Genomic DNA, 27,435 nt, shown 5'->3' on the forward strand with positions numbered 1-27,435 from the left:
TTAAAAGTGCCTGCCTGCGTAACCACTGTCGTACAGCTTGCACATCGAATCCGCCCGGCTTCCGGTCAGTGTTGGGGTCGGCACAACCGACGAGCCCATCGAGGCGTTCTCAAACTGACGCTGCTTTCGGCGACGTTGCCAAAGGTAGGTCCAGATGGCAATAACGGCCAGCTGGCCGAGCAAGAACACGGCACCGGCCACGATGAGTCCTGTCGGAAGATGGCGTATGGTGGAAATTAGTCATTAGCCGTTAGTCACACTGAGTGGCTTTTTTTTTCGCGTTCGCTTACCTAAACCATTCACGCAGATTCCTTGTCCATCGTTGGCCACGAACACGGTTTCACTGCTGCTGAGCTTCGGTTTGGCACCCTGCTGCTTCTCGAAGCCGAACTTGTCCGTGATTTGGATCGACTGTACCAGCAGCATGTCATCCTGTGGAGCCTGGCGAGTTGTTTCGCGACGATGACGTGCAACGGCATCCATCAGTGCGCTCGCCGTAGCGTTGACCGATCGGCGCTTACGTCCGTACGAAACCATCGAGCGCAGTTCACCACCGAAATCGTCCTGATCGCACTGTACTGGCTCGCAGGTTGGCATGCACGGTGTGACGAGTGCACGGAACTGTACCATCTCCGACGACGGGAACTTGAACGCGTCGAAGTGCGACAGCAGGATCTTGCCCGAGGAGGCGCTCTTGTAGATCGGGCCCATGATGAAGTGATCCGTAGGACATCCGCGAGCATCGATGAGCGTGATTTCGCTGCTGTCCACGCCATCCATCGCGACCAGTTCGCGCACAAAGATCTCGTACGGAGACTGCGGGTCCAGGATCTCGAAGCGCAGTGCCAGGGGATCGCCAACTTCGGCCGTTCGCATCATCTCGCTGCCATCGCGCGTGGTGATCTTCATCACAACGTTCGGTGAATCGACGACGACTTCCTCCGACAGAGCAGGTTCAATATCGCCAGTGACATCCAGATCGACATCGTTGGAGACAGTCTTGTTGGTCAGATCGTACTGGCAGGTGACGGCAAGGCCAAGATCCGACGACGTCACGATCGTGTCGTGGTGCTGGATGACCACATCGTTCAGGTAGCGTCCGAGACCGTTCTGTCGCACGTTGCAGTCGATGTCCTGGTAACCCATGCGCAGCTCGAACTCCAGCGAATTTTTGACGTCGACAGAGCACGAGTTCGGCGATCCCTTGGCGTACACCTTGCCATCGAACAGCTTGGAGGTGCGAATCTTGGCGATCATATCACCGGCACGGCACTCAATCGAAACGTTGTAGCAAGACGACAGCTCGTAGGTGGCAGCTTCCGGCACGTCCAGATAGGGATCCTGAATGTCGGACAGTGTGGCGCGGCTGTGATGCGACAGACGGCACACCATGTCACCGGTATCTCCGTAGTCGTACGAGTGGCAACGGTACGGCGAGCTAAGGCACAACTCTCGGCATTCATCCACACTGGCGACGTCCTGGTACACCGAGTCGACCGTCTTCAAGATACGTCCCGAGAGGCGCTTGAATTCGCACAGCTTCGTCGGTTCTTCGGCGCAGTTGTTCTCCAGATAGTCGGCACCGTCGTTCGTTTGGAAGGCGGAAGATCCTGCCAGCGTGATGCGATCCATATCCGACAGCTCGCAAGTCATTGTCGTTTGGTAGAAGTTGGCCGATCTGTAATCACACGAAGGAAAGCCAAACATTTAGCTGTTGTGTCTAGAACAGATCTTATTTTATGTGCAGTCATGTAACAAAAAGAGTTCCGCATAACAAATTGGTTGCCACAACGATCTCGAACGAACGAACGGCCGCAGTATGGGTTGTGATAATGATCGAGAAGTTTGCAATGCAGAAAACGCGACACCTTAGCGGTTGAAAAATCAAGCACACCTCAAGCGCACGCTACCGTTATGCTATGGTTGCCATATTCAAATCAGGAAAATATAATCTCCTGGCACTGGGACGCGATTGCATACGTGTCCCACATCGTGCCGGACGGTGCAGTAGCACGAGCAGGCTGCGTTTGGCGCAAACAAGGCAACAGCAGATTGCCCTAACGATCCTAACGGGGCGCGAATTCTAGTACAACGTGCGATGGCGCAAGAACTGGGGACAACACGTTAGCATAACAACCATCGCCACGGTGCAGAGGCCAATGTCTCTTCTTCGCGTGTCGCGGTGCTCGATGTGCGGTAGTAATTATAATAATTGATCAATTTCCATCGATAGCGGATGCAGGCTGCTCACCAAGCACACGGGGCTCAGTCATCCTACGCGCTGAAGCCACATCCCACACAAGATTCCGAGTACGATCGGTCGACGGTCGGCGATTAGTAGCATCTCAGGCACCTTGCAACGTCATTCCGGTCAGGCTGAACTTATGGAATCATAAATATCGGGTACGCTGTACGGACCTGATGGACCGATGTTAAGAGTAAGAGTACGACCCACAGCCTGAAGGCGATGGCACCAAACTGGAGCGAAGCAAATTGACGGCCACGTGCAAGTGTGTCGCCTTCACTTGGCCATTGTGTGGACACCAAACCGACGGCAACACAGGTTGGCTGCGGTTTTTCGGGTGCTTTCTATTTCACGGAGCACGCCGTCACGCTGCCGTGGATCGCTCAGATCCTCCACGGCTACTGTGGTTAGCACGTTACCAAGGCGACTGGACTGGAGAAGGTATGGAAAAGGAATCGTCCAGCAATCGCGAGCGAATAATGGAGTCGTTCGCCCCTCTGGAGAAGAGAAGAGAAAAAAAAGTAGGAACCTCGCGGCTGAATTCAGCCAAGATGGAAGATGGCCATTTTTCTTCGTCGATAAAATTATTGTTAATTTATTCCATGTGACGAAACTGGCAGCATTTCGTTCGTTCAAAAGTGGAATTGCGCCAAGAATAAGGTTCGATGCTCGAAACAGCCGAGAAAGTGAGCGAACGGTTACAGAAGGAATCAAACGGTTGCCGAAATGGCTTTTGGGAATTTTCGTGATAAAAGTGGTCTGGAAAACGAGTTTTTTCCTCCCTCTTCGTGTGTGTTTTGCCCCGCGATCGTTTGTGGTTGCGCGGCAAGCTTAACAAGCCACAGAATCTTAATTGAAAACAGAACGAAAACAAATCGAGGAAAAAAAAACACGCAACAAAAAAAAAACCCTCGATCCTTGCTTGAGAGATGTGTGGTAAAGAAGACACCGGAAAGGCCGTCGATCAATCGAGTGCCGGAGTGTGACGCGCAGATCTGCTGGTGCGATCGCCCGATGCTGGTGGTGCTATTTAGAAGGTTTCTTCGTGTCGCTTATCTATTTTCCAGACTTAACGGCACACTGGATGTTGTCCGTCACCGGCCCGGATGGTGGCACCACGGAACGGTCCAAAATAATCGCACAACCTCGCGGCACGATGTCGCCGATGGATGGTGGGAAAAGAAATGGAAAACACATAAAACTCGCGTTTGGCTGCACGGTCGGGCCCACCCGAAGGGAGAAAAACTCGCGCGCACGCAATTCGCGGTTTTCGCGCGTTGATTGGTTTAGGTGCTTGATCAACCATCCGAGAACCGAGGGGCAGAAAGGTCATCGAACCGGAACGTCCTTGAAGAGGGAAAAAGGGCCCACAAGCCAACCAATAGCTGGCACTTGGCTTGGGTGTGTAAATTGAGCTGTTTTAGGCGGACACGGCATCACAACCCGGCTGATGACATCTTGCTACTACCGCACAATCCACACCGTTCCGGTGGTTTGCGTTCGATGATTGATTACTGGTGGCGCTCGCGGATTGGCACGTTGGAAAAACCCCCTTCACTGATGGACGTTCATCGACAGTTCAGGACAAGGCCAAAATAGGCTCGGTGTGCGACAGAGGCTGGCACAAGATGGATTGTTCGATAGAACCATCGCGACGTGGTGGTATTCAGGCTGCTCAGGATTCGCCCAACCGTTCCTGGAACGATTTGTTCCTTGTCATGTTACAGGGATTATCATCCGACGGGGCGCTGCTGATCGCAATAATTGGCGATCATTAGAGTCGTCGCCGAGTCGTCGCCTTGGATTGTCGCCCAAAGCTAATCCCTTCCGCGCACGTTTTCTGTCGTGAACCCGCAAAAAGGCCACTCCCTTTCCGCGCTAGGCGCACGAGTATGCACGAGCCCTAAAGAGCATCCCCCGCGCGATGGAGACGGCCATCCTTCGGCAGCGAAATGGTCAGCAAACTTGAGGGAGCGCATTCTAAAGCAGCGCCGCGGAATGCTCGTTCTGCAGCTCGTTTTAACAAGCGCACAACACGGTGCTTTATTAAATCAAAATGGGCTTTCAATGGGGTGCCCGGGCATGATGATGCCGTGCTGCTCGTTCACGTGCATCGTTTGTGTGCGCTTCGTCCAAAAACCACCGCGAACAAACGATGGACCCTCGCGATAGGGCAATAATAATAGGTTCGCGGTACATCCGGGGATAGATACACATTTTTTTGTACTTGTTATTATTTTTATCCAACTTCCATTATTTGCCTTCACGGGTTGCAGTCGCGGTACCAAATCGAGCACGGCGTTTTGCCCATTTCATAAGCGCAATTGACAAGCGGAAGGGGCTCCTTGGTTTGGCCCACAATGGCGGGATACCTCCAGAACACCAAATTGGAAAACCCACCCCACTGGTGGGTGGAGAGATTCTTATCAGTGAAAGGAGTTCTCTCGGCGAGGCTCGGCGATGCTGTGGGGTCTAGGAAGCTCGGCTTCGAGCCGGCTGGTCACCGCTGGGGGATGAAGGAAAAATATAAAATATGTACGTCTTTACGGCGCGAGCGTGCTGCAAAGAGGAGGACGGGGTGGCTCGCCTTAATGGTCTGTGCCGCTGTTTGCTAACAATTGGCGAAAGATGTCCTCCCATCGGGAGGATCTCGTTTTTTTTAGTGTGTGTTGCCGCTTGCTTGTTTTGCTCGCTGGCTGGCCGCCGGTTCGCGTCGGTTTTTCACCAAAGGGCAACCGGGTGGGTGGGGGTTTGTGCCGGGTTTTTGAGCGCGTTGTTCGACGAACCGTTTCCGGCTCGAGCGCGTTCTACGAGCGGCCAGTCGTCGTCGGGGTCGTGGTTCAAATAGTAATTGTTTCCACGCTGCTATCGTCTAACAGTAATGATATAGTACGGTGCTTCTACAGCTGCAAAAGCGGAAGGTGATGGACCTGTGCATCCCTTCAGCAGTACCGGCGGAGTACGGTGAATCTGGCGTAGCAAAAAAGAGCTCACAGAGCACAGAGGGCGGTTGCGATCGAGCTGTTGAGCACGAGTCGAGATTTCGCGCAAGGTGTGTGCGCACAGGACTAGAACCGAACGGTCAGCTCGCGGGAAACGGGAAGAATATAATTAACAGGTTGTTATGGGTTCTTGTGGTCGAGCATTGACGCACGGAACGCGCGTCTTGAGGGCGTACAATTACGGTCGATTGCGGCGCTCTATGCCCGAGCGTAAGCCCAAACGTCCCGATCGCGACTGTGTGTGATCCATTTTGTGCTAATAAGACAAGAACGAGCAAGCTCACCGGATGAGGCCTGAATCCGTGCAGGTTGCTGTACGGGCTTGCTTCTCGCCCATTTCGCGACTCCTTTAGGGCACGTACCGGGGGTTGCCGTTTGGATGAATGGCGTACCGACCTGTGGCGTCCTTCTCGTTCTTGCGATCTCGCGATCGCATGATTGGGAAGTAATTGGAATGTCAGTGGAACCCGCGGAATGCCGACACGACAGGCATGGGGTGCTGGCTTCGACAAGATCTCTCGACTAACTGCTCGATGGTTATCATGCACCGCAGCATCATGTCGCAGATATCCGTACCGTGCGCGCGAGCCACGATCCAACAATGGCGCATGACGTCGGAAAACTCGCGGAAAAGTCATCATGCTACGGTGTGACCTTAGCGGATCCGCGACACTTTGCCGTTTGCTTGGTGCCGTTGAAGTGGTGTTGTCGAAGAACTACAACCAGAAGGTAGCTCTTTTATCTGTGGCCATCGATCGGTGATGGAGAAGGATTATCAGCAGCTCACCGTACGTAGCTGGTACGTTCTAATCCATGTGTGCTTGGTTTTACCGCTGTTTAGTTAATTGAGATCGAGCCGTTCTTGGTGCCGGTGCAGCGATTTATGGAAAATGTCGCATACATCGTGAGGAGGGCTTGTTTTTTGGCTTGCAGTTTAGCAGCGTGAGTGCAGTCGACCTCTAGGTGTTTGCATTTGCCGTGACTACACGAGGCCATTTCTAGCGTGTTTAACGGTACACAAGATGTGTGAGTTTTATGCTTTTGTTCTTTTAACAAACAAACAAAAAACAAGGGGAGCAACGGATTTTACATCATGTTGCCCATTCAGCCCTCTCGGGAGGGGGAGGACGCAATTAATTCACATGTCAAAAGAAAGTTATGGAGTTGTAGAGACGGTCGCAATGGTCACAATCCTGGACGACCTGACGCGCAGGCCAAGAGGTCAACATTCACATAACTCAGAATGCTGCTGTGTTATCGTGGTTTTCGTGGAATTTTTCGGCTTCGGACGCGTCCATATCGAATGCAGACAATTTAGATAAAATCACCCTAAGCGTTGAAGCGTAAAGCAGCCCCAGGCAGCATACCTTTAAGGCAACAAGCGCAACACACGCGTGTTGACAAGGGTAAAAAGGCTTGCAAACAGCGATCGCCCGTCGGTTGTGTGTCCTGGTTGTCGCATTCTTCGCGACACTCCGGAAACTGAAACCATTTGGTGCGATTTAATTAATGCCCTTTTGTGACGCGTATCGAGGGGTGGGGAGACGCGCGTTTGCGAGACAAAATAAATCACTCAACCCGCTCAACGGAAACCGGTGCAATCTGGGCAACTCTCGGCCCCGAAGGCACAGGTGTATCCGTCATTCCACCCTAGCGGACATGCGCGATGGATGTTAATTATTTGTTCGGCGAAAAAAAAAAAGAAAAACGAGCCGCTGCTTCCCAGCCAGCCGGTGTCGGGTTCGCTTCCACCTACTTTAATCGCAGACACTCCTAGGACGTGGCTTCGTTCGTCTGTTTTTTTCCTTTTTTCTTGTGGCTAATAATTGCAAACACACATCCAACACACGTCGTGGTGGTGGTGGTGGCGCGCGATCAGTTTAGTAGGCTAATTAATTTGCAACTATCTCGCGTACACGGCCCATTAGCAAATAGAGTATTTTATTTCTTAACACGCGCACTGGACCCGGTGCCGCCCATTAGGCCGTTTTCATCGTCACTAATGGTGTCCCTTGCGAAGGCCTGCTGCTTCCACGGGTACGCAAATACTGCGGCTTGTTCCCTTTTAGCGCCCGCTGATGGCAGCCTATATTTAGTAGATAAGCAAGTGGATGAGTGTGGGCACCGATTGGCCGCGTACCATCCGTTCCAGCTGTCTACGTTCAGGATGCCTTCTGTTCTCGAGGGCGAGCCTTCGGGATGGCCCTCGGGACATATGCTACTCGAAGGGTGGTAGCATAAGAAAACGTAAATCAGTAACACAGCATAAATAATGAATAATTGTAATTGAGTAATCAAAAGCCCTTCCGTGCCGCTCGGTCAAGGGATCTGGCGTTCCAGCAAATGGGGCTCACTCTTTCTCTCTCTCTCTCTCTCTCTCTCTCTCTCTCTCTCGCTCTTTCTGCTGCCAAGCGTAATTGGGTCAATCGAAAATGATGCCGAGTTTTCTACGCCACGGAGCATAAATGCGCTAACGGGGGTTGGGCGCTACACACACCCCATCTCGGACTCAGGTGTGTGTGTGTGTGTGTGTGTGTGTGGTAGTGATTTTCTTTTTCTTCGCCCGCTCGCTTCATCGTTTCGTCGCGGCGTGCTATCGGCGTGCGATTGCACCGCAACAGATCACAGCTGGAGCCTGCTTCATTAACACCTTCTCTTTCCGTGTTCGCTGTGTATGTGTGTGTGTGTGTGTGTGTGTGTGTGTGGAACACCCTCTTTTCCATGCTCTCCTTGCGATCGTGTCGTCGGGGGGTTTTCGCGAAGGAAGCAGACACCTCACAGAATGCCTTTCCCAACGTTGTTCACCGTTAACGGGGTAGCTCGTATGAAAAAGGAACCAGTTACAAGGTCGTAATGGGAGGGCTGGCGTTCCTTGTTTTTTTCCCACCCGCCCCCAGTCTCCTCTGTTTCGCTGGAGTTTGTTGACGAAAATTGGCCCACACGCTCGTAAATTATAGCGTGGCTCAGCGCGTCATGCGCCGAGACGCAAATGTATTCCACGTTTTGCTATATTTCCATGATCCGATCGGGGCGTTTTTTTTTCCGCAGCTCGGAGGGACGGTTTTTGTTGTTCCTTCAGAACCAGCTGGTTTTTTTTTCTTGCTACCAGCTATTGCGGACGGTCATGCATGTGTGTGCTTTTGCTCTTACGACTGCAGTAAATTTTGAACCGTCTATCTACAGCATAACCAAGGTGGGATGACAACAGCTTTGGCTTGGGGACAAAAAACCAGCAGCCAGTGAATCGGTCGCTGCTGTCGAGTCCAAAAGCCGAATCAGCCGCACCGGCGATGCAGAAGTATCGCATTTCCTCTTTATGCTAATGAGATCGCCGCGAAAAGCCATTGAAATAAATCCCCTTCAATTTTCAAACCAACCAAACGATCGTTGGTGTGCGAAGGATGGTGCATTTGCGCACACCTTCCCATCACACGTTGGCTCGTACGATCGGGCCCTTGGAAGGAAGAGAGCTCCCGCGATCGCAGCCAACAATAGATTGATGGTAGCTGGAGGACACTTCTGAATGGCAGCAAACTGGCTGGCTCGGCGGCAAAACACTTTACACCGATCGGTTTGCTGCGGTTAGATCGATCAATCGCAATATCGCATGACAGTGGAACATGATTTATGTTTGGCGCTCGATCGGTTAGGTTCCTTCGATTCCCGCTGGCAGGGCTTTTCGTGCCACCGTGCCAACCCCTGGCAGCTCCCGGGGCATCATTAGGGGTTCGATAGGATCCCCCCAAGGCGATCGCTACCCGGTCACGCAATTTGGCGCCAACCACACGGGGCGATCGCCGTTGGTGGTACAACGAAAAAAAAAAAAAAAAACAAAAAAGGAACGCCCGCGCGAAATCGCGAACCGCAAAAGCAGCATGCTGACAACCGTTTGACTAGCGTTGAAAAACGGACAAAACAGAACCACACCGCGATCGAACAATGTGTTGGGCCGCCGCCGCCTGTCGGAAGGCAGAGGGTCTGTGACAGTTTTTGTGAAACCGCCGGAAGGCTTCGGCACACAGCGCAACAGCGATTGTGGCAAATAATATGACAGCTTCGATATGATAACGCTCTCGACACTCGCGTTCGCGTCGATGCAGTCGCAGAGTTTTTCGCAGATCAGAGACCGGACAGCCGACGTGCAGGTGAGATGGTAGTCGGGAACCCCCTTTTCTGGCCATCGCTGTGTGCGGTGGTCACTAAGCGCACGCGAAGTTGGCTCCGTCGGTCCTTGGGATCTGGGCGGTTCCTGGCCGGTCCCTGGACGATGAATTCCCAGGAAAATGCTCTCCCCTCGGCGTCGTGCTGGCGGCATGTTGTGTGATAAATTCCACCCGTGGTGGATGGGCATTATTTTTAATTGGACGCTTTCTACGCTACTCCCCCGAGACGGTGTGGAAAAGTCCCCAATCGCCACTGTCCTGCGGGTGCGTCCTGCGCCGTAGATCGTGAAGATCGTCACAAGATCGCGTGGTGCACGCAGAAAATCAACCGTACGGTAAATTAATTAGACTTTCTCCAGCTTCTTATCCCGCGTGCCGTACTTGCCGAGTGATGCCGCTTATCGCTGCGTCATCTATCGGCGTGAAGGGCCGAACCCAGCGTGAGCCGCTCAAAATTGACGCGATATGCCAAACAGAGAGAGAGAGAGAGAGAGAGAGAGAGAGAGAGAGAGAGAGAGAGAGCATAGAAAAATCCCTTATCCCAGATGGTAGCGGGAGCTGACCCACAAAATGGTGACCGGATGGAGGGCGGTGTCCCAAGAAACCGCTAGAATTTTTTCGCACACCACCAAACCTCTGTCGGGGAGATGGGTGGGTGGGTGGGTGGGTGGGAAAATGCATCCGGGGGGAGGCGGTCGGTGGACGAGCTTGGCCTGAGAACGGCCACCACCGTGATTGTTGTTCTAGATGTGAAGGCTATTTTGATGGCTGTTGCGGTGTCTGCCCATCGGATAGCAATTAGAACCGAAGAAGACAACACCGCGACTGTAAACCGAACGGTACATTTTACGGAACACACGGGCGCTTCCCTGCAGCGGCCCGCAAGTAGATAGGATAATTAATTTTCTGCCAATTAATAAACACACACTAATTCCATATTATTTAGCGCGCGAGTGTCGTGGACTCGAATGGGCGCGTCTTTGGTCGCTACGAGATTCTCAGCGCGAGCGTGCGCGAGCGTGTGCGTGTGTGTGCGTTAGAATTAATTACGGAACGCCACAGAATGGAACATCTATTGTGCGACGGAAATCGCCGGCAAAGAGGAGCATCCACATCCCCAGGGGCACACGATAGCCGCCCTAAGTGCGCCCTAGCACACATACACAATATCGAAAGAGGGCACACTCGCTTCGTTCCCAGGCAGCGTGGAGCGCATTGTAAGGGGATGAACCACCGAGACCACGCTTTTCTTTCGAGGGGTGATAATGATAGCGAACGGCACGAATGCACGTACCAGTCCAGTGCACTATTGGGGCTGTAACTTTAATTTTTTCCACCGGCCGCCGATATTCCGCCGGACGATGGCGCCGGACTTGGGGCTGAATTCCGGCGACCTAAAGGTGAGCTAATGTAACGACTGACAACACGCCGGATTGTGTGCGCCACGGGACAATGGTTGTGTTCTCTCACGCAACCGCAAGCTCAAGCTCAAGCTCGTATTCGGTGGCCACGGTTGGTCCCACGGTTTCAGTCTCTATGGGTCGCGGCGAGCCCTTTTGCGGGCGTCCTCAAAATGGCCCGGAAAAAGCGACCAACAAATAATGGAACCAGGCTCTTGGAAAGGGGAACCACCATTCTGGAAGCTTTCTGCAGCGGGGGGGGGCCATATTCTGTGCAACATTAAGAAACATGTCGGCCCAATTAGCCCGGATGTGGGTTAACCAGGAGCAGCGCGCGCGTAATCAGGGCATCGATGCCGTCTTGGCGGAGGGAAAATTATGCTTATCGGATTTATGTAATACCGATTAACAGTGCATTCCGGCGGGTTCGCTCGCCTCGACCGTTAATCAAACCCGCCGACGTCGATCGGGGCAGGTGCGTTCCGGTTGGGTGTGTTTGGACAATCGATGATCGATCTCGTTTTCCTTCGATCGATCGCTCTTGGGGGTTGTTTTTTGCTTTCTTTTCCACCGCCAAAGACGCGGAGGCGCAGAGGCGGATCACTTGCTCGCTCGCTTCGATCCTCACTTCGAGCCGCAATTCCTCGATTGGGCTAATTTTCTAGATTAGTTGCAATCAAGCTCAACTCCGGGCGCCGGTTGCACCGGTTCTGGCCGGACTTTTGTTGTTCGCTTCGGCGAGTACCGCTAGCGAAATAACCACCATTCCAAGATCAACCGACCGGGCGTACCTGGGTCCATTGCCCAGCAGCATTATCGGCGGGAATCGGTGCCGGCCAGAGAAGTCCAAGATAACGTCCAGTCCTCCCACATGCGGGACTGCAGACTCCAGAGCTCCAGCGACCAGCTCCAATCGACAGAGCGACCAAATTGGTTAACTAATTTTGGTGCGCAAACTCAACCCGGGCTTATGTGGCTTTGTGGCTTCGGTCCGTGGCATGGTTCTGTCCGGAGCCACGCGCCTAAAGAATCACTGGTTCGTTTTGACCGAAGGCGCCGTTCATCCGTTTCGCCAGAATCAATCGGCAGAATGGCCAAACCGACCCAGCTTAGAAGCACTCCCGTAGCGCCATTTATTTAATCTCGTTTTGACTTCGAGTCGGGCGCGCGTCGCTTTTGGTGTGAATTTGTGCCCCAGAAGGAGGTCTCTCTGGAGGGGTGTTTTTTTTTCCTCTTCTCTTTTTTGTTCGCCACTGTAGCGTGCATAAATTTTGAACCGGCCTCACATATCGCCCCCGAGCCGGTTGGTCGTCCGATCGGTGGTCCGATAGCAAAACGGACCGTTCGTAATGTGAAGTCCCTGCGCGGTCTAACTGTAAACCGACCTTCAACCGCTTGGGTCTGTGGCATTCCGACTCCGCTCAGAGACGTGGAAAACCGCGACCTCGGGAAGCACTCGGTACTCCGATTGTACCACATTTACCGATGCCAATTGACGTTCGGACCCGGGCACCACCCTTGTGCCAATACACTTGTTTTAATATTTATTTAAGCAATCAATTTAAACGGCCCCGTGGGGCTTTGGTCGTGTTCTTATCCCTCTTCGCTTGGGGGGAGGGTTTATTTATTTTTCTTCTTCTTTTTCCACGTCGCTTATCACCCCCTAAGGGTAAGTTCTTTGCCCGGCTGGAGCTGCGAGAGTGCGGCATGCGCACGTCTGAAATCAGCGGCTTTCATCACGGCACATCGTTTTGTGCGCGGCGAACGTGCGCTGGATAATCTAATTTATGTTTCAGCGCCGCGATTCATTTTTATTTCTATCCATTGGGGGCTGAATTTGGACGGGACGCACTCATCGAACAGGCTTGTGCCAAACTTTGCTGTCGATAAGTTGGAAATCTTGGTCTGGAAATTAGGCAAGCGACATAACGACACCACTGAGCGAATTTTGCAGATGGCTGAAGATCAGACTACATTTGCATACAATGTTATTGTTGTGATATTTTCTCCTTCCGTAGATCCGACTGCTTCAATTGGGTTTAGAACATGGGCGAACGAAACTCCCATCAGTTTATGCTGTAAAGCTACATCAAACATTGCGTTGGACTGTTTGTCGTCCACCTGCTCGGTTTAGGCGCTTCAGAAAGCACGCTCTCGATCGCTCGCGGACGATCGCTCGAGAACTCGCGATTCCTACAACGCCTGCAAGTGCAGCGTCTGCTCGGTGACTTGTTTGAAGTGCTTTGAAAACATTCCCGCTTGAGTGTGTGTAATCACGCGGCAAAGAAAAAAAAAGCCTCCATATACCCCCACAAGGATAAGAAAAACCAACCTTCACTGCGACCAAGCTCGAACACCAAGTGGCGGCAGTTAGTGAAATTATGAAATTTATGCTCATTGTTGGTTTCTCTCACTCAAGCCAAGCCCCCGCTGCCGGTCGCGTAGATAATCTGCGACAGACTGACGGACTGCTGGCTGCCGGATGGAACGCAAATTGAAGTGAAACGTTTTGTCAGGTCTAACGATCGTTTAAGTTCTCCTCCAGGTCGTCCAGGTTGTTGCATTCTCGCCACCCTGCGCGAGATCGAGTAGTTCGCGAGCTGCGTTAGTGCGTGTGGCGTTAATTGCACTCGCAACCACGATTGTTTCGCTCGATTGCACTTGCCACGGTGCCGTCTGTCGTCTTGCAAAGTGCCGTTTGTAACGCTCCCGCAACCAAACGCCACCGATTATGGGCACCAAAGCGTGGGCACTGGATTTGCTGCAGCTCGGAAGGATCGATCGTTAGGAGCTTGTGCGCCCGTGCGTTTGACACCGACTCGCGCGGGTGAATGAATATAATGAGACCGATTGTACAGATCGCGGAGCGGAGAATGCAGACGATCGTACCGAGCTTTGCTTCTGCCGAGCTGCTGCGCTTAATGCGACAATCTCACCTATGCTCGTTCATAACTTCTGCCAACGGGTACTTGGGTCTCTCCATTTATTGGTTCGCCGCTGGTACACGTTCCACCGTTCTGGTTGCTGCACTCGCGCACTCGCGCACACACCAACACGGTGGTGGTGTAGTTTATTTGCATAAAAAGTGATCAAGTTGACAGAAATTACATAAAAGGGCAACTGTTGCAATTGTTTTGCATCGTACCGTTGGTGCGCGCGGCACTTGGCTACTTCACGCTGTTAGATTGACCGAATCCCACTTCCTTAATAATGTTCTGATTCGGGTTGCAGCAAGCAAAGGGTGGCGTGGTTTCGTTCGAATATCCATTCGAACGTCACTCGCTACATGTTCGATTACTTCTGCACTCGCGGTTCGCGATGGTCGTGGAATGTTCCTTCGCGCGGATTCGAAGGTAGAATTTCAGTGGCCAGATTCTTTGGCACGAGGATTGCCCTGTTCTTTGGTGTCGGTGGAAGAAAAAAAACACACAAGTGGTACCGAAACCGACACACCATGAGCATGGCATGTCCAAAGCAATGTCGACCACATTTTCCACCGTCCGTTGGATGGCTGGGGAAGTGTAGTGTGTTGGGATGTTGTTAGTTGAAAATACCGAATGGTGCCCCGCGAATGGACTGTAAAGGCGCAAGGCAAGGCGCAAAACATCTCACACTAACGGTAGCCAAGCGGTAGCGGCAGTTCCGGCGGGTTAATTCTCCATCTTGCGCGCTCCTGCTGAGATTAACTTTCCTCGAGTTTCCGCGCGCGCCCTGGGGCTAGGCTTTTCTTCCGCGAGGAAAGCATTCTTTTGTGAGCAAGAAACAAAAACAAAAAGCGAAGCTGTATGGCGAAGGAAATACGAGCATACGTGTGTGCTATGCGCGGTTGCGGTCGTTGATTGGTTCGGAGTAATCTAAGCGCATGGGATCCTGTGAACAAGATCGCGATCATGCGCGCTCAATCTGGAAAACGTGTGATGATGCTTTAGAAAAGGTTAATAGAACAGAACATGCAGCTGGGCATGGCAGCGAGGGCAGCTGGGGCAGCTGGGGCAGATAACGAAACAGCATGAAACAAAAAAAAAAGAAAGAAGAAAGACTAGAAGCACGTTCGATAGATACACCCAAGACCCAGAAGAAGAAGCGCGAAGGAGAAGCGACCGGGCGAGAAAGAAATGTTGCTTAATAGTAGCAATATCCGATGTTGTTAGTGTAAACGGTTGAGTTGTTTGGGTTGTAATCATAACAATAAATTCACCGCATGTTCGCGGGAAGAGCAGACCAGCGAGCGAGACAGGCCCAGAAGGCCGAGAACCCAGAACTTCGAACCTTGACCATCGTGATAGCCACCGAGCGGATGCTGGGGCAAAAATCGTTCCAAGAATCTCGCTCGCTCGTGTCATGTTCACTTCCGTCGAATGATCTTGAGACGGACAACGGCGAATCGCGCCGAAGCGATGGGCAGCACTAGTCAAGGAAAATGAACTACAAAAGGATTATCCAACGAGATGTGCTCACTCGTGGCGCTGAAGGTGTGCAACTAAACACAAGCGCAAAAAAAAAACAACACAAAACAAAACAAAATCAGCACAGTAGACCCACAACCGACGACACCACGGCCACGGACAAATGGGCAAAAAAGATTTACTTTTATTTTCCACCCGATACCCAACCAAGCAACCTCGGTGAGGTAACATGCTCGCGGAAAACAAAAAAAAAAAAGAGAAACGATCGAACCTCCGCCACGCCGAAGCGAATGCAGAGCGTTCCGGTGGGACGTGTTTTCGTGTTGGCAATTGTCTTTCCATTTCGATGCGGCTCGTTGGCCGATGCGGCTCCGGCGTCGTGTTAACCGTCGAGGGCGGCATAAGCACCGAATGCGGTGGAAAATTCTGCGAGGAAAGTGAGCCAGCACGGGACGACGGCAAATGGTCATGATTTCTCTATAAAGATGATGATAAAATTTAAGTTTTATGATTGCGCCTGCTAAAAACTGCACCAAGCAAGCAAAAAACGGACGCAGGAACGAACGTGTACGGGTGGACAAGACTTTCCTGCTCGTTTCGGGCATCGGAGCGCATGGTTAGATGCTCAGGTAGCCGCAGAAATGCTGCAACTGCCGCAGGAAATACGCCACTAAATCTAGTGGGGCCCATAAACGAACGGGAAAGTTAAATAATCCCAAGCAGGCATGCGGAACGGATAGCAAAAAAAAAAAAACGCTCACGGTTGACTAGTCCTGAAAATCTTGCACGCGGCCATTGCCCTTAGAACGGTGATCAGCTAAGAACACGCGATCATCTTCGACCGATCGCGCTTTTATGATCGCTGGACTGCTGAGGGTGCGCGTTAATTGAACGTTGAAGCACGGAAACGGATCGAACGATGTAACATTGCGGTGGAACTCGTGCGTGTGCTTACCTCTGTGTATGTGTGTGTGTGTGTGTGTGTGTGGTACGGTGAATGGCATGTTATTCATTTCCCACACTTTGCTTGGAAGGTGCAGCAACGGGGCACTCTGTTACACCAAACTCCCAATTATCGGTAGCGACCGCGTTGACAATTGCCGGCACAATGATTTAGCTGTCGGATCTCATCAAAAGAGATCGGTTTGGACGCGAACGGCCAGTCGAGCACGCCAACGGTGGTATGCCCACCCGGACATAAGCACCCTTGTTAATGGGAGTCATTAAGAACGCTCCCGTCGGTGGCTATTCTAGAGCCGTGTGTCGGTTGGGCGCATGAAGTGTGTCACTAGAATCACACGATCCAGTTTTGGTGTTGGAAGGATCACGAAAAGGGCCGTTGATTTCGTGCAGGCCACCGCATCGAACGCTTATCGGATTCGGGGTTCGCTTCCGCTTTAAACTCATCAGCATAAACGCGGCACGATCGCGCACCCGAAAGGACTATGAATAATGCATAAATCGCGCACAACCGGCGTGATTGCGTCTGGCATGAAAGCGTCCCGCGCGATCGATGCGGTGATGCTCCAAACACACACACAAAGGCTTCGGCTTGACTCCTGGCTCGACCCTCGTTACCGGGAAGAAGCCCCTTTTGCAGGAGGATAATCACTCGCCGTGAACGGGACTTTAGCCGCCAGGGAGTCCAGTCCTTGGGCGGCTGAATGCCACGTGAATACCAGCGCGCGGGTGGCTGAGAAATCCGACGGACAAGCGACGGTGTTGATTGCTGCTCGTCGAGGGAAAGGTAATTTTCCCGGCATCCATCCCTGTTGCAAGCGCATCCACTCGCAAGCTCCAGTGCCATTTGATGAGAATTGCCGGGCGATTGCCGGGCGTAAGTAGCAAGAAATTCACTGACTGCTTTTCTTTTTCACCCTTAACCAACTCTCGTTCTAGCTGTCGGTTGCGAGCATGAAGCCCAATCGATTGGTTTATTATTGACTACCCGTTGGAAAAGCGCGCGACGCCTTGTTTCGGACGGCTTGAAGGAGCTAAATTATATCCGGACAAAATTATCCGCTCAGCTTATGCCATCCCGGCGACGACGATGTCGACACTTGTTACTTTGTCTACGGATCGTTGTCTTTTTTTCAGCTGTTTGTTCTCGCTCACAATGCACAATGCAAACACAGACACACACACACACAGGGAAGCTGAATGCATCTCAGTTGACGGGCGCATTTAAGCTGCCTCGAAGATGAGCTATTAAGCCAGCCAGGGTGTGGGCTTTCATCGACCGGCCGCCTGGGTGCGATCGCAAAATGTGGTAATAATCGACGCCGAGTGAAGAAAGTGCGGTTGGAAAAGCAAAAACCAAGCGAACGGCGAAACCCCGCACCGTAGCATATTCTAATAATTATAGAACCAATAATTTTGCCCGCACCATTATGCCATTTTCTGCTGAAGTATGGGTTTTTAATGAGCCTTTTGCGTCGCGATTTGCTAATCCCAGCATCGGGCTGCCATCGGTGCCCATCTCCACGCGTTAGCACGTTGTTGCGTTGAGTGTTGAGTGCTGCCGGGCACAAGGGTGGATTAAGACGATGATCACTTCGGAACGGTTCTCGGCAATAAACCTGACAAAGATGATCTAGTGCGAAATTACCCGCTGCAAGGCGACTCTCGATGGTCGAATGTCAAATTTCAGATAGATCCTCGTTCATTCCATCTCATGATCTTAGCTTTCAACGGCTGCAATATACAACACACGCGCAAAGATGGCTTTGACAGGGCTCTCGAGCGTATTCACAAGCGTTTGTTAAAATAATGTACGCTACAATGTAATGTGCCGGGGAAATTTCTCTGCCCATGCGCTTCGAGCGGCTGACAATATTGAAAGTCATTGAGCGTGTTTGGCCTTCGTTCGTTCCGGGCTCATCTTTCGCCGCCATTTTCCAGGCTTCCCAATCGCTTTGTGAGACGCTGTACACAAATGCACAACCGAATATGATCCGTCCGTTCGAGATCTGACACGCTCGGTCGGCTCTGGTTGGACCGGTTTCACAAATTAAGCTGCTGCGATGGTAGGGTGAATGGTCAGTCAGTTGGGTTCTAACCGCGGCCTCGAGGGAAGGTATCGACAGCCACCAAACACCGTGGGGTTGATCGAAAAATTGGCTTTTCCTATTCATCCGAGAAACAAACGGTCGGAAATCCTCACCCGAAAGGTTCTAATCGCTAGGCAATCTTGGGCGTCCACACACGGGGCATTTAAACATCCTAACAAGATGACTCAACGCTAATCGTGATCGCGGTGATCGTTCACCCACCGTAAATGGAATGTTTAGACACAGTGCCGCGGAAAAGGGCGGCTAGAAATTGTGGTTCGGGTGGAAAATCGTACAAAATCAACAACCGCGCTCGGCCTTGAAAGACAATTGTTCGAGCTACCGAGTTTTAATCAAATTCGTGACTCGTAAGCTTCGTAAGCATCGGCTTTTCTCATCTCGCACGTACGACAGGAAATACGTAATTGTTCGGACTGGGAATTGTGCGAGCTTCGAGCTCTTTATGGGGCTTTGAACGAAGCGAACAATATGTCCTTCCGGTTGATAAATTGGTGCATCTCGCCCAGGTCCTGGAATCTCTGTGCTTTAGATGGCTTAAGCAAGCCTACGATGGAGACAATTCGTTCCGAGTGCTGAATAAATCGCTAAAATTGATTTCTTTGTCATTCTATCAGCAAGCACCCAGTGTTGTGGCGTGAACAACCACCGTCGGGAGGTTCCACTTTAACGCTCAATGCCACACCGCGACGAGCAACTCTCGCCAAGGGAAAAGGGAATAATGTTTCAAAGTTCGAGCCCGTTACGATTATCATTCATCATTAAAATGCCGAGCTTATTAATCTCCTGAGTAATGGAGCGCGCATTGCGTTCTCAACCCCAAGGGACCCACCGGCGGACGTCTTTTTGCGTTGACCCTCGCACGAGGCCCAAGCTAATCGAGCCAAAAGGGCCTTTTGCCGCCAATAGTTTGCTGTCATTGATTTTAATGCTGCAACGACTCGCATGTACGTAAGACCATTGCTGGCCAAGGATCCAACTTACCTGCAGGTGAATTCGTTCTCGCCGAGGCACATCTCGATGCAGTCACGGCGCGATACGACCTGGGCGGTGCGCTTGACGTGTCCGTTCAGCTTGTAACCTTGCACTCTGTCGATGCACCAGGCACGTTCGCATGGGCGCAGCTTCAGGCAGGACTTCTGTGCGTAGATCGTGAACACCGGGAACTGCGACTTTGTAAGGGCACCTGATCATGGGCGGGAGGAAAATAAAGAAGGAAGCAAAAAAAAAGAGCAACAAATGATTACTGGTTGGCGTTGGCGAGGCGGTAGCAGTGGGCGTGTAAATCTATGGTTAATATTTATGTTTTGTTGGTTGTCCTGGCTCTTCAGAGGAAAATATCATTCAGAGTGGCAAAGGCAAAAAAAGGGGGTTTCACTTTTGTTCGCATTACACGCTTTCATACGCTGGCGCTGGGGTACGGGATTTTATCCTGAACCCTTCGATGGTGCATCATGCCATGGTTTGGGCGGCATGAAGCTCAATTTTACTTTCTTTCATCCGCTTTTAATCGAGCGCTTTTAAAGACGATTAGTTACGCTCGCCGCGCAAACGGGAAAAGGGTAGTTATTAAATCCAGAAGGGAATACTGTCCGTGACGGTCCGTCCACTTTCTAATGCGGACCCGTCTAGGAACTGAAACGTGCCGCGGCGTATCGGTCGGCTGGGGAGTTTGTGATGGAACGAAAGCAAAATGATTGAAAAGCTTCGGGATTCCTCAAGCGACAGCCGCCGGGCTTAAGGGACAGCATCGAGCGGGATGACCTTTTATTGTGTGCTGGTGTTCGCGTTGAAAGCTTTTAGCGTGCGTTAAAAGCCCCCCAAGCGAATGGCGTGTCCGTGTTCGCGTAGGGTGCCATTCTAGGCTGCAGGCGCCGCCGTGCAGGGTCGTGACGCCCCTCGAGTTCTGGGGCGGTCGATATTTTGCCCGGTTTTTGCTGTTTGAAACCATTCATTCGTCACAGTGCCGGAGTCAGTATGACGGAAGCGCAGCCACCGAAAACCGGTGGCAACCACCGAAGCCGGAGTGTGCCACATTTCAAAGTGTGCAACCCACCGTATAGATCCGCAAACTCCAGCCGCCAGGTGAAATGATAACACGAACGCGGTTCGATCGAGGGCGCGCCTCAGGAGAAGCTTCTTAGCACGCGGCGTCAATTGCGCCGACGATCGCGTGGATTGCCGCGAACGAATCAATTGCCATCGGGGCGGCGTAAGTATAGCCGCATGCACTGGATATTGTATTTAATAATGGCCCAACCATTATTACCGATACTTCATGTATGCAATTTGATATTCTTTCAACCTCGGGAAGCGGCGTTCTTTGCGGTGCGGCGTTCGCTTCGAAAGCCCGCTCGAAAAGCAGCCTTTAATCAGTCTTTTCATTATCGTTCTCCTTCGCGTTTATGAAACAATATCTTAGGGGGTTCCTTTTTTGCTGCCCCAACGAGCCAACGCTGGCATGCAGTGATGGCCATGGCCGCTTGTCTATCGGCAGCAGGCAATAAGGGCTCAACTACAACATCGATCGATCGTTCGATCGATCTTTTATGCATGGAAATAGCGTACCGTCGGAAAGGATTCGCCCGCAATCCCGGAGGAGAAGAGTGCCGCGATCGGAGCGTGAAAAAAGCGCGGTATTATTAGCGGTAATTTGATAGTTGTTAGGTGGTTCTAGTTGTCTACGGCTCGAGAGCTTCGAGTGTCTTGGCTTCTTCCTTCACTTGCTTGTGCTGCATTTGTGCACCGGACTCGCGTGTAAATTAGTGCCCACGGACGTGCCCACAGTGAGTGAAATTTCGATTTTATGAATGAGCAAAACTAGGCTGCCGAACCATTTGAGTGAAGGTGCTTGTGCTTGAAGATCAGGGATCGTAACATCCTTTGCCCGATTTAACTAGATTAGATTCATCCGTTTCGAAGCATAAGCCGCTTCGAGGGTGCCATTTATCTAGTTTAGGCATTTTTCAAATCATTCCCACCCGGATGATAGCACGATCCGTACGGGAAATGGGATGTACATTGTTGAAGTGATTGAGATATTCCCCAGCAGCACCCGAAAAAAGCGGCTCCGGTTGAAGTGCGTTTTTAACTCAAGCCTTCCCCCAGCACGGGCCCAGCCCATTTGCCGAAAGCTATATTTTAGTAATCCCAAATCGATTTAGCGAATTGCGCGTTCCGAGCGGCAAGTGAGAGTGCACATGATGTCCGCGGCCAGCTGGTTTTGCCCCGTGCTCCCGTAGGGCATGCGTCGCGAAAGCCACGGATCGTGCACCGGAAACGATGAGCAAACGATAGCACATCGTCGTTAGAGGGCCCTTTTTCTACTACTGCTGCTGCTGCTGCTGCTTGATTTAGTGCGCCCATCAGTACCGTACCCTGCGGCTTTTGGGCTCGTCGTGACGCCGATCGTTTCGCGTTTCGAACCCATCAAATGGACGAGCACGGTCGTAGGGGCCCCCAAGGTGTCCACGATTTCTCCCGTTTTGCAAATAAATTATGAATTCATGTTCTTCCGTTTTTGCACCGCGGTCGACGGGCGGTCGGTTGTGTCCTCCCTGCTCTGGCTGCGATCTTCCGCTCTCAGAAGACAGGCCGCGGAATCGCTTTTGCTAGTGCAAAATGCCCAGCGCCTTGGGAAAATCAGATCATGCGCAAGCAGGCAAGCAAACACAAACAAAAAAACAAGACGAGAAGGCAATGGGTAGAAGGTAGCAGACCAAAAAAAAAATCGCAGACCAAACGCCGACTATTGGCTGAATTTACGGTGCAGATGAGACATCGGTGTTGGGGAACCCATTTTCCCATAAGTTTGCGGTTTTTCCTTTCACTTCCACGGGGTGGCAAAGAACGGCGACGGGCCCGATCGGGTGTGCATCCGGGACGGAAGAGTCGCTGGAACTTATAATAAGCATCCAGCGGCATCCGCAGGCATCCGAGCATCCGAGAAATAGAGCATCCTTCGTGGTGGCGTGGGCTGGTGCGTCGTTTACGTTGTGATTTTACAACTTTTCTCTAAATGGCGTGGAAATATGGCCGCCTGCACTGGGCGGCCAATAACTAGTTGGTGAATTCCGGCGCAAAATCACGACCGCAATGGCCGAGAACGGACGCGCGCACTCGCGCTGTGTGAACGAACCGGCCATTGGTGGGTTTTGAATGTTGTTGGTTTTCTTAATTTGCCGCGTTTCCCATCATTCACCGGCGGGTTGGCTGGCTGGCCATGGTGCGATCAGAACTTTCCAGCAAAGGCGGCATGGGAATGCACTATATATGCACAATCACGAACGATTCGAAATTCTTCTCCACGGATGAGTCGGTCTCACAAAGGGCGCTACCAACTGGCAAAGGTTTGCTGCTGCTGCAGCAAAGCGGTCCAATTTTTATTTATGTACTCGTCCGTCCCGATCACGAATTGCGCAAGCTTTGTTTTTCGCAAAGTCGCGGTTCGGTTTGCCATCAACGAGAGAGAGAGCGAGCGAGCGAGCGAGAGAAGGATAAAGAAGTAAAGCAAGACGACGTTTTGGCTTTGGCGGTCGAGTGTGACAGTAAAATGGAGATAACATTTCAATTTTTGCTCTAGGCCGCGAATCCGCGATTGGTGTGTGATGTTTTTCTTTTTTTCGGCATTCCCATCCAACCCGACCGGTCGAAGGTCCAGAAGCTGCAGCCGGCGCACATAATAGAGAAATCGTGTTCCATTTCGAAACGGACGAGTAATGGGAGAGTTTTGACAGCTTCACGAGTGGCCATCGCGATCTGCCTGCACCGTGATTCGAACCGGGAACCGGAATCGAAGAATCCCCCGTAGCCGCTAACGACGTGCACGTCCGATGCCGCCGGTGGGAAAGATAAATTACAAATTATTAATTATCGTCGGCGGGCACACCGTTGACGCTGCTGTAGGGCCTACGCCGAGGTCTGCGTGCCGCTAGCAAATTACGATCGAAAAAGGAAGCTACGCTTCCTGCTGCGGTTCGATTGCGCGGTCGAGAACGCGTCAGCGCCCCTACGGTGAGCTGTGCCGGTCGGCGGGTGGGCTTTTATTTAAATCGGTCTGCTTACGTGCGAGGGTTTTTCTTTTCCACCGCGGTCACCTGCTAGTGGCGGCGGCATCCCACATGATGCGCAGGAAATGATAGCCGTCTTGGTTTCGGTGGCGAATCAATCTAACGCCACTTGCGAGCGCATGGAATCGGAATTTGGGTTTTCCATTCGAACCGAGGGAAACCTGGAATGCTGCTACGGTTGGGATTTCGCTGGGCGAACCCGGTTTGTGGTACAGTTAGCCGTAGCTGTTCGGTTTTCCAAGCGCACACGTGAGAAAGTTATGTGGAAAGTTATGCCGATGTAATGCGTATTTTTCGATCCAGAACGTCCAGAAACAAACGGACTTTGCTCGTTCTTGTTACGACTTCTTGGAAGGGTGGTTTTTGTGTTGCGCTTAACCTTCGAAAAAAAAAGCGCTTGATACAATCCCGCAACCTTGTTTTTCTCAGCGCAGCGATCGATCAATGCAATTGCATGTTGCAGGAGCATTTTAACGACAGCGCTAAATGAGACTTCCCGCAAGGCACGCTCGGCTTGACGCTTCTGATTGAACGCGGACAATGTTTCTGTTCGACGAAGGCACGAAAGCTTTGGCCCCAGATGCCCCACAGGGACTCGCGGTGAAAGATGTAATGTACTGATTTATGCGATATCTCTTAATTAGCATCGTAAAGCCCGAGGCTGGCTGGCTGTTTATGGTGTGAGATGGCCATTTTCGCAGTAGCGTGACAATGCAATCGATTGCCTGTGAGATACATGAGATCTTGGTGATCTTGAGGGCTTAAAAGAAAAAAAACTATGCGCAACATCATATGCAGCGTGCTCGAGGATATCACCGCATAAACCACCACCAAAGGGCTCGATCTTGCCATCGAGAACACCTTCAAATCATCCACCAATAGGGGTTTGTAGCGCAGGTTTCCGCGGTCGTGGATTCATCGGCTTTTGCTTCATAATTTATGGTGCACGCAAGCGAGACGCCATTTCAAACCGTGGGCTCTGTTTTGCTGTCCTTCTCCCTCTTATTACCAGATCGTTTACAGAGTACGGATGAGCCCACGGGATGGTTTGCCTTCGCAAGAGCTTAGCTTCCAGTTGTCAAACGGTTGCTCGTGGCCAAATCGACCGACGATGGCGAAACCCCGCCGAGATATCATCGAAAGGATACAATTTTATTATGGTTGTTTGTTTTGTGTGAGATCGTTGCCCTTATGCGGCCTGTAGCACGCGGAAACCGCCACGATCTTCCCAGGGGAGGCTTCTTTTCTTTTCCTATCGTGGGGTCACACCGCGAAAGGTCACCGAAATCGGCAGCACCGAAAGGCAGAAGGAATGCTCGGCTCCCTGTTATGAGAGTCGTGTGGCGACAAGGCTTCCGCCTCGGAGGTCGATGTTCACCGGCCGTAAACGGTTGTTCACACGCGGCCAAATCGCACCACGCTAACGAAACGACACACCGATCGGGACGATCTTCATCGTTGGCTGCTGGTGCTGCCGTGGATGAAGAACGCCAGCAGGACGAAAAGAACGGGCGTCGTGAAAGCTTCACCCCGGGGGCTACCTGGGTCGGTGGACACAATGGCTAATTTATGAGTTTGGATAAACGAAAAGCTTCGCGTGCGCGCGTGGTCAAATGGGTTAAAGAGAAGAGGATCGAATAACTTTCGGTTGATCGCACATTGACCGCGCGCCGCGTGTTGGGGTTTTTGCATGTCGATAAAGTTCCCTCTCGATAGCGTAGCCGGAACCGGTATCGAAGGTGGAATCGCAAACTGAATGAAACAACTTTCCCCTGGGCGCGCGTTAGGTTCTGCAAGCGCAGAATAAACGTTTGCGCCACGAAACGCGCCATTGTGCGCTACGAGGGATAAATTACGAGGGTTGGTTGGCGCGAGAATTTAAACGCCACTCGCCACGTGGTTGAGTGTTAGCGTTGGGCACATGACGTACGCGGTTGTGGCTCTGTGGATGAAATCACGGCCAAGCGAAAGCGAACCCAGCCACAAGCCCGTTATGGCTCGAGGCGAAATGAAACAAAAAAAAAGCAAGATGGAAAGGAAGACGCAACCCCAAGCTAATGTCGAAACTGTGTCACGTGGAAATCATCACGACTTTTCTGTACGAATCTGGCGAGAGAATCTGGCATCTCTGCTTTCATCCCGGCTGAAGATGTTTCCTGGGAATCACCGATCGACGGGAGAATGATCCACGTCCAAGTGTGGAACCATCGGCTAATGACCACACACACACACACACACAAACGGTTTGGTCAGCAGCTAAGCGATCGCGATCGCGATCGACGACTCCAAGCCAATGGAAGCGCGCCCATTATTGAGCACGCCAAGGTTGCTTTCTCCCGTGTGGGCTAGATTTTCCCTTTTCCCGACCATACGGTCGGCTCGATCGACGAATATAAGTATACATTCTCACAGCTAATGGCAATAAATTTTAATTTGCTTTCTTCTCGTGCCCGTGGCGGTTCTCGTTGGCTGGTGGCCGTCCGTTGGGGAGGAAAAATAGTGGCAACTTAATTGTGGCGACCGGATCCGGCGCTCCATCTGTGATCGGTTGGGAAGTAAAATTATCTCTTACCACGCCGCGCGCGTGGTGTAAAAACATTCGTGTTCGGTTGTGTAAAACTACTGGCACGAAAATCTCGCCGGCTCGCGCTGAGGTCTAAGGGTTAACCGGCCTCTGCGAGTCTCTCGCCCACAGGTCTGGTGGGAATGGCCTGAAATGGGTGGTCGACGCCATCGCAGCCCAGGTCCATCATTGTTAATTTGATCAAGTTAATTGCTTTTCGATTAGCCATTTTCCTCCGTCGGAAGGAGAGGAAGCCGTAGAGTTTTATTACCGTCAGTTGGTGCAGCCCGCGTGCAGTGCCCGCTTTGACGAGTGGCCACATTTTTACGAGCAACCCCAACGGCGAGCCGGCCATATCTTTAACCTTTCCTGACATCATTTATCCACATTACGGGCCGTGTTTGGTGGATCAATCGCGCAATCGAGATCTCGGGCGCCGTTCTCGAGCACGGGCCCAATTCTTTAAACGGTCGATCGAACCGAGCTCGAGATTAACAAAACGTGATCGATAGAGACCTCCCAGTGCAACGAACGCGACACTCTAACGGGACAGGACCGTCATCGCTTAACTGCAGCAGACAATGTTTCGAAACGGGCGCGGGAAGAAAGTGATCTATCTCATAAAATTTCTTTCCTTTTGAAATCAATCAATCGATCATACGGTGAGGCCAAAGATTCCCCACCGGTGCTCCGGTGGGCGCCGTTAGTCGATCCCGTAGGGTTCAGACCCTTCAAGGCTCAAAGCTCAAGGTTCTGAGCTTCATTAGTCACCGGAGCACCCGGGAAATGCACCCGACCGGGTAGAAGAGCTTGCAACGCCGCGTAGGAAGGCATTGTGTGTTTTTCTCGACGGCTTGTGACGGCGGCAGCGACAACTTACCCGGTAATTTGTCAGAGTTTGACGAGAACAGCACACACAGGCCGGTTTCGTAGTTGACGGATGCGCATGAATCATTGTTCTGACAAGCTTCCAGGCAGTCGGTCAGCATCAGCGTTCCTGGCATCGAATCGAGCAGCTTGTTCGGGGCCGAGAACACGTACCTATGGGAACAGGAATGCAACCGTTTCAGAAGTCAGAAGCTTTGTGAGACTGCAACAAGCAGCTCCATCTACTCGATGGCTCAACTCACCCAGTGACCAGCTCAAACGCGATGAAGTCCGGATCGCACTCTTCGTCCGAGTACTCGTCCATCATTTGGCTGCTGTTTTCGGAGCTTCCGCTTCCGCTGGCATTGGCGGATGATTCCGTTTCAGCGGATGTGGCCGCACTGCTGGCTGCTGCCGGTGTAATGGCTGCCGGGGCTTCAACGCGTTCGTATGCCGGCTCGGAACCGGATGCAGTGGCCAGATTGTCCTCCAGTGGTGCATCAGCCGGTTTGGATATCGGCAGATCGAGTCGCGATCGTCTCTTTGCACCATCTATGCTTGGAGAGGACGCCAACAACAGGCACGTCAGTAGCACTGAACGGAACGATCTGAGCAGCATGTTGGTGGTTGGGATTTTGTAGATCTGGAAAGA

At 51.9% G+C, this 27,435-nt stretch overlaps 1 protein-coding gene across 1 annotated transcript; it reads right to left on the reverse strand.

The window, feature by feature from the left end:
• On the reverse strand, positions 1 to 27,435 carry LOC128730502 (uncharacterized). Its single transcript, XM_053823552.1, has 5 exons — positions 27,047 to 27,435; positions 26,797 to 26,957; positions 19,269 to 19,470; positions 291 to 1,678; positions 1 to 209 (listed from the first exon to the last, which is right to left on the reverse strand). Exons 1-5 carry the CDS (start codon positions 27,400 to 27,402, stop codon positions 1 to 3), a joined length of 2,316 nt encoding a protein of 771 aa, XP_053679527.1. The 5' UTR covers positions 27,403 to 27,435.

This window comes from Anopheles nili, chromosome 2, assembly GCF_943737925.1.
Source record: "Anopheles nili chromosome 2, idAnoNiliSN_F5_01, whole genome shotgun sequence".
NCBI classification, from domain to species: Eukaryota; Metazoa; Arthropoda; class Insecta; order Diptera; family Culicidae; genus Anopheles; species Anopheles nili.

Bases quoted from the DNA above. Each gene is read 5' to 3' on its own strand.
- LOC128730502 (XM_053823552.1), bottom strand. From the start codon at position 27,402: ATGCTGCTCAGATCGTTCCGTTCAGTGCTACTGACGTGCCTGTTGTTG. The intron at 1,679-19,268 runs GTAAGTTGGATC...GTGTGATTACAG, and splicing joins GAGAACGAATTCACCTGCAG to ATCGGCCAACTTCTACCAAA. The intron at 210-290 runs GTAAGCGAACGC...ATCTTCCGACAG, and splicing joins AATCTGCGTGAATGGTTTAG to GACTCATCGTGGCCGGTGCC.